Source organism: Diachasma alloeum, unplaced genomic scaffold (genome assembly GCF_001412515.2).
Source record: "Diachasma alloeum isolate Michigan unplaced genomic scaffold, Dall2.0 Dall_scaffold_00786, whole genome shotgun sequence".
Lineage (NCBI taxonomy): Eukaryota > Metazoa > Arthropoda > Insecta > Hymenoptera > Braconidae > Diachasma > Diachasma alloeum.
In genome coordinates, this window is record NW_021680916.1 from 69,183 (window position 1) to 75,794 (window position 6,612).

The following is a 6,612-nucleotide window of genomic DNA, read 5'->3' on the forward strand; positions in this document are numbered from 1 at the left end:
CACCACCGATGACAGCAGAGCTCAGCTTCTCTGCTTAGGCCCTCCTATGTTGAGCATGAGGCGTGACAGGACGACTCTGACTCCAGATGCTTTAGCGCTTACATGCTCTGCCTGCTGTTTGAAATTCAGTCGGGCATCGGTCATCACTCCCAGATATGGAATAAACTCTATGATATGAGCTCGTAGTCACCGAGTTGTAGCGTAATTGTCTCCAATTTCTTTCTACTTGTAATGAACACTGCTTCTGTTTTATGCTCCGCGAGTTGCATACCAACTAAGTCCATCCACTGACGCATCCTTCTAAATGTCATGTCGAAGATGGAGTGGATTTCCTCCAGATGCTTCGCCACAATCACCACCGCCACGTCATCCACAAATGCCACGCGTTTCGCATCCGTTGGCAATGCTACAAGAGAGGGCCCAGTACCGAGCCCTGAGGTATCCCTACGGCGGCTTGGTACTCTTTAGGACCGCTCTCTCTGTCGTACTTGAGAACTCTGTCGGTGAAGTAGCTAGGCACCATCCTTCGCAGATATCCTGGAACAATTATCCTCTCGAGAGCCTTCATGATGCAGTCCCACTTGACTGAGCTGAAGGCATTATTAATGTCCAGTGTCGCCACTAGACAGTACTTCTTCGTACCTTCTCTCCATCTTTTCCCAGAGATCGCCTCCTTGGCGGTGCTGACGACGAAGTCAATGGAATCGAGGGTAGAGCGACCTCTCCGGAAGCCGTATTGGTTATCGGCTAGCTGCGGTTCTACTACTGCTTCGATCCTTCTGTGGATGATACGCTGGAGGATTTTCCCAGCTGTATCTAGCATACAGAGTGGGCGATATGATGATGGTTCGTCCGGTGGCTTCTTTCCCTTGGGAAGGAGCACTAGCTTCTGCTGCTTCCACTTGGCGGGGAAAATGCCTTCCTCTAGATATGCAGTGTATACGTCCAGGAACAATCCTGGTACTGCATTGATTACTGCTTTTAGCGCAATGTTGGGGATTCCATCAAGGCCAGGAACTTTGGTGTTCCCTACTCTGCCGCAAGCTTCCTTCAGTTCTTCCTCTATAATTGATGGGATCGATGTTTCCACGCGTTGCTCCGTGAGCTGGCGGTGTTGCGGTTTTTGAGGGAACAATACCATCGCAATCTTCTCCAGGAGCTCGGGGCATGTCGGCGATGGCATGGGCCGGATTTTCAGCCGCGCCATGACCGCCTTGTATGGCCGGCCCCATGGATCACCCTCGACTTCGTGAAGGAGTCCAGTCCAGCATTGCTTCTTACTGTCCTTAATCGCTTCGTTGAGCTTTCGACGTGCATTCTTATATTTCATTTCCAGTTCTCCGGAGTTTGGTTTTTTCCGTCTCCGCTGCGATGATCTTCTAGCCTTGACGCACTTCTCTCGAAGAGCGGCGATCTTACCGTTCCACCAGTGCACCGATGGCAGACGGCTTCCACTGCGTTTACGACACATAGAGGCATCACAGGCCTCGGTGACTCTTCTCATAAGAAACTCGGCTGTCTCCGTAGTACTACTGCCACTTATCGGGTGATCATCTAGTGCCACTAAGAATGAACTAGGATCGAAGTTGCTCACCTTCCAGTTGATTTCGTTGGTCTTCTTAGGTGTTGATCTGATCCTTCGACCAGAGGATACTTCCCAAAAAATTGCTTGATGATCACTGGCGGTGTAGATGTCCATCACCTCGCAGGAGCAGTTTCCACTTGCGAGATTACTGCTCATAAAGGTGAGGTCTACGATTGAGCTTTTCTCTCCTCTCACAATCGTAGGTTTAGCACCATTGTTTATTAGGACAACGTCCAGTGACGACATGGCCTCCAATAGTATTTGACCACTTGCTTTGGTCTCTCTCCTACCCCAATCGACTGCCCAAGCATTGAAATCCCCAGCGATTGCCACGGGGAAGTGCTGCTTCGCGTCTTCAGTCAGTCTGTAGAGGAAATCCGTAAACTCGTCAAACGTGAGCCTTGGTGGAGCGCAACAGCTGTAGAAATGGATTCCCTCCAGCTTAGCTACCACGAAGCCAGCCTCTTCAGTATTCGCAACACTCTGGAACTGAAACTTGCTAGAAGACCAGACGGCGGTGGCCTTGCGACTCTTATCCGTCTCCCAGACTTGCGTACCCAGTTGTCTGTATGGCTCCGAAATGATCACCAGATCGATCTTCAGCTCCCGCACCTTCTGCCTAAGCAAATCGTGTGCGGCCTCGCAGTGGTTGAGGTTGAGCTGTAGTACCCGCATTACCGTTTGTTGTTCATCTTCTGGAGTGCTTCTCTAAAAACAGGGGATCTGCTGCTACCCGCAATATGGGCACAGTTCTTCGTCCGGTCTTTCTCGACACACAAGACACAGTAAGCTTCCTTCTCACAGGCAGCAGCTTTGTGGCCAGCTTCTCCGCACTTTGCAAAGAGCTTTGCTCGGTAAACTTCACTCTTGCACTTAATGGCGAGATGTTCAGAGTGCCAGCACTTAAAACACTTAACGAGTCTCTCCACCCTTCGGATTCGGCATTTGACCTATCCAATGCGAATCTTACCTCGCTCGCCCAAAACTTTCTTGGCGACTGCTGCAGGCACTGTCACCGACGCAGCCTGGATACCTCCATAGGCCTTGCGCAAGGACCTGACGGCGTCCAGAGAGATTTGGCAATCCACCCCAGCTGCGAGTTGCAGGGCCTCGAGCACCTCCTCGTTCGTGGTCAGCTCATCCAGATTCTTGATCTCGAGATCTTCTTGTGGTCCTTTACTAAGTACATCGGCATCATCTCCTTCGAGCTCGACTATCGCTTTGTGTAAGCTCACAGCTTTGTCCGCCTTGTCTTTTACAAGGATGATCAGCATATCTCCAGTAGTCGTTCTGCGGATCTTGTCAACGCAATCATGAACCTGCTCGGAAGGTATCTGCTGTTTAACTGCTTTGAGCATCTCCGAGTACTGCTGCTTGTCCTTCGGGCAAACAATCAGTGCGTTTGGTCTCGCCGCTGAATTTCCTTGTTTCTTCTTCTTCTCGTTCTTCTTGGGCGGCCTCTTTGACAGCTTCACTTTGTGTTTCTCCCTTTTACTCTTTACTTGCTCCCATTCTGAGGTGTTTGCAAGTGGATTCTCTCTCTTGCTCTGAGCGTAATTGGCCTACCGCTCTTCATTTTTCTTCTTGGGGTCCGTGGTGTCCGTCGGTGGTGACTCTCGCGACTTTCGTTTCGTCCTGGAAGTGTTGAACTTATCAGAGAGAGTAGAGCTCTCATCTTCAAGTGCCGAGTCTATCGTCGTCACGGTACCTTCGGAAAGTGTCTGCGTTCGCCCCAAGAGTAGGGATTTCGGCGTCGCCGGCAATGGCCTAGTCTGCCCTGATTGAACCGTCCAGCTGCCTCAGTCGTTTTGCAGAGGTGCTGATAGAGTTTACCATCTCTCGAGCATGAGCGTTGATTCTTCTCTTCTCCTTCACGTAGGTGATCAGGTCGGCAATGAGTTGTTTATGCCTACCCCACATTTTCTTCCTCAACGTGACCTCGTCACTTGGTACAGGTTTTTGAACCACGTCGTTCTGCTTCTTGTCTTTATTTTGTGTGTTTAGTACATTATCCATCATGTTCCCACGAGTACCTAGGGAATTATAACCGTCCACTCTGAACAGAGACCCGGTTATTGGAGTAAGACCACTGAAAACACCTGAGGTGGGACCTGGTACCCCAGAGACCACCGTTCGCGATGCCAACTATCCCTGGCACCTTCCAGAACTCGGTATGATGAACACCTTGACATTGGGGAGGCTGATTGCAGGTTTTGACTCCTGAGCGATGGGTGCGCCACATCCCGACGCTGCATGTGTGTGTGTGTGTGTGTTTTTTTCCCTTCCGAGGTCTTGGGGTAAATGTACCTAACCGCACGATAGTGGACAATAACATGGCGGTTACTGCCACACCCTGTGTGGAGCCCTCATCCACGAAACCACTTGACCCCGGGAATTCGTCGACCCTACTTTCCCTTGCGGTACCACCGTTAAGTATTACTTTGCGAGGGAGGTCTAAGCTGTTTGCTCTTCCACCATGACTTCATTCAATGTACGTCTCCTTGCCCCACTGAGATGTTGTGTGTGGGTAGTAGGTTCTAATGAATTCCTCAGCTATTCTGTAGCTCTGCGCTTACGTTCCTCCTTTCTAAGCTCCTTCATGACGCTGGCCGCGAAACTACTCGTTGCGTCCCAGGCCGCCTGTGATGACAGCAAAGCATTCATTAAATTCTCAGGCAACACCCGCCTTCCCAGTGTAAACTCCCAGGTACTCCGGATCTCCCTGAAGCGTAGGCATGTGAAAACACGTGCTCCGCATCCTCATCCACTCCTATGCAGGTCGGGCACTCCGGGGAATCCTCATGTTTGAATCTATCGAGATATTCCCGGAAGCACCCATGTCCTGTAAACATCTATGTCAGGTAGTAGTTGACCTGTCCATGGTTTCTATCTACCCAAGCGTCCACCTGTGGAATTAGGCGATGAGTCCAACATCCTTTGGTTGAGGCGTCTCACAGCAACTGCCATTGATGAATGCTGTTACGTCTCTCCTCCGTTTTCAAATCTTCTGAGCTCAGTGATCCATTCCGCCGGTAAAGGGATCTTCGTTCTTCGGTTAACACTTCAATGGGCAGCCTCCCGGCGATTATACACACCGCATCCTCAGACACTGTGCGATACGCGCTGGTAACTCTAAGGGCACTCAGCCGGTAGACGGGTGCCACTTTCCGCCGTGATTCCTGCCTCTGTTGTGCGTCAGCCCAGATAGCAATGCCATATGTGAGGACTGACGTGACCACTGATGACAGTAGCACTATTCTTCTCTGCTTTGGGCCTCCTACGTTGGGCATGAGCCGGGATAGGATGATTCTGACTCCAGATGCCTTGATTCCTATGTGCTCTGCTTGTTGCTTAAAATTGAGTTGGTTATCCATCATCACCCCCAGGTACCGCAAGTACGGTTGGGACGTGACTTCATGATCCCCGACTAGCAGGGTGATCGTCTCTACCTGATTTCTGCTGTTGATGAGTACGGTCTCCGTCTTGTATTCTGCCAGCTTCAGGCGAACTGTATCCATCCATCGACGGATCTTCTCGTAGGTCATGTCGTATATGAAGTTGATCTCCTCCAAATGTTTCGCCACAATGACTACAGCTATGTTCTCTGCAAATGCCACGAGTCTCGCCCCTCCTGGCAGTGCTAGTTTCAGCAACCCATCGTACATGATATTCCACAATGGGGGTCCCAACACCGAACCCTGAGGAACCCCTCCAGTGACTGTGCTTTTTAGGACCGATCTCCGTGTCGTACTTGAGGATTCTGTCGGTGAAGTAGCTAGTTAACATCCTCCGCAAGTATCCTGGTCCTGTCATCCTCGACAATGCCTCCATAATGCAATCCCACTTAGCTGAGTTGAAGGCGTTCTTTATGTCCAGTGTCGCCACTAGAGAGTACTTCTTCGTATCTCCTTTCTACCGTGTGCCTGAAATCGCCTCCTTGATTGTGTTGACTACAAGTTTAATGACGTCTAGAGTGGAGCGACCTCGCCGGACGCCATATTGGTTATCAGCCAGTAGTGGCTCTACTACTTCTTCTATCCTTTGGTGCATGGTGCGCTCCAAGATTTTTCCTGCCATGTCTATCATGCAGAGCAGACGATATGACGAGGGTTCGTCCGGTGGCTTCTTTCCCTTGGGGAGAAGCACAAGCCTCTGCTGCTTCCATTTGGTAGGGAAGATGCCTTCCCGGAAGCACGCATTGTACGCATCAAGAAACAATTCTGGAGACGTTTTAATGGCTGCCTTCAAAGCGACATTGGGGACTTCATCAAGGCTAGGGGCTTTGCTGTTGCCCACTCTGTCGCAGGCTTCCATCAGTTGTTCCGCCGTGACTGATGAGATCGCCTCCACTTCGTAACCTTCGGTGAGGTGATGGCACAGTTCCGGTTGTTGGGGGAACAATGCCGTGACGATCTTCTCCAGGAGCTTAGGGCATGACGGTGATGGCATCAGCTGGCTCTTAAGTCGCGTCATAACTACCTTATATGGCCTACCCCAAGGGTTGCCTTCAATGTCCTCCAGGAGTTCGTTTCAACAATTCCTCTTGCTAAGCTTAATGGCATTCGTAAGCTTCCGCCGAGCTGCTTTGTACTTCGCCTCCAAGGATGTAAAAATTGGCGTCTTCCTTCCACGCTGAGGCCCTCCTCACTGGATTACATTCCTTGCGGTGAGCAGCGATTGCGTCATTCCACCAGTACAGTGGCCTCTGGTTCCCATTGGACTTCCGTGGCATGGTGGCATCACAGGCTTCAGTAACCCTCTTCATGACCTCGTCTACCTTCTCCGTGGCATTTCTGCCGCTGATCGGGCGATCGTCTAGTGCTACTGAGTTTGAGCTGGGATCAAACGTCCTCAATTTCCAGCCAATTGAGTTGGTCTTTCTGGGCGTTGGTCCAATTCTCCGGCCAGTAGATACCTCCCAGAGTATCACGCGATGGTCACTGGCGGTGTAGATATCCGTCACCTCTCAGGAGCAGTTTCCTCTGACGAGGTTGGTACTCACGAAGGTGAGGTCCACAATGGAGCTC

The 6,612-nt window shown here is 50.9% G+C and overlaps 1 protein-coding gene across 1 annotated transcript; it reads right to left on the reverse strand.

The window, feature by feature from the left end:
• Positions 1 to 4,536: 4,536 nt before the first annotated feature.
• On the reverse strand, positions 4,537 to 5,250 carry LOC107044734. Its single transcript, XM_015266745.1, has one exon. The coding sequence runs from the start codon at positions 5,248 to 5,250 to the stop codon at positions 4,537 to 4,539; it is 714 nt and encodes a 237-aa protein (XP_015122231.1).
• Positions 5,251 to 6,612: the final 1,362 nt, after the last annotated feature.

Excerpts from the sequence above, each read along its gene's own strand:
- LOC107044734 (XM_015266745.1), bottom strand. The coding sequence starts at position 5,250 with ATGTACGATGGGTTGCTGAAACTAGCACTGCCAGGAGGGGCGAGACTC.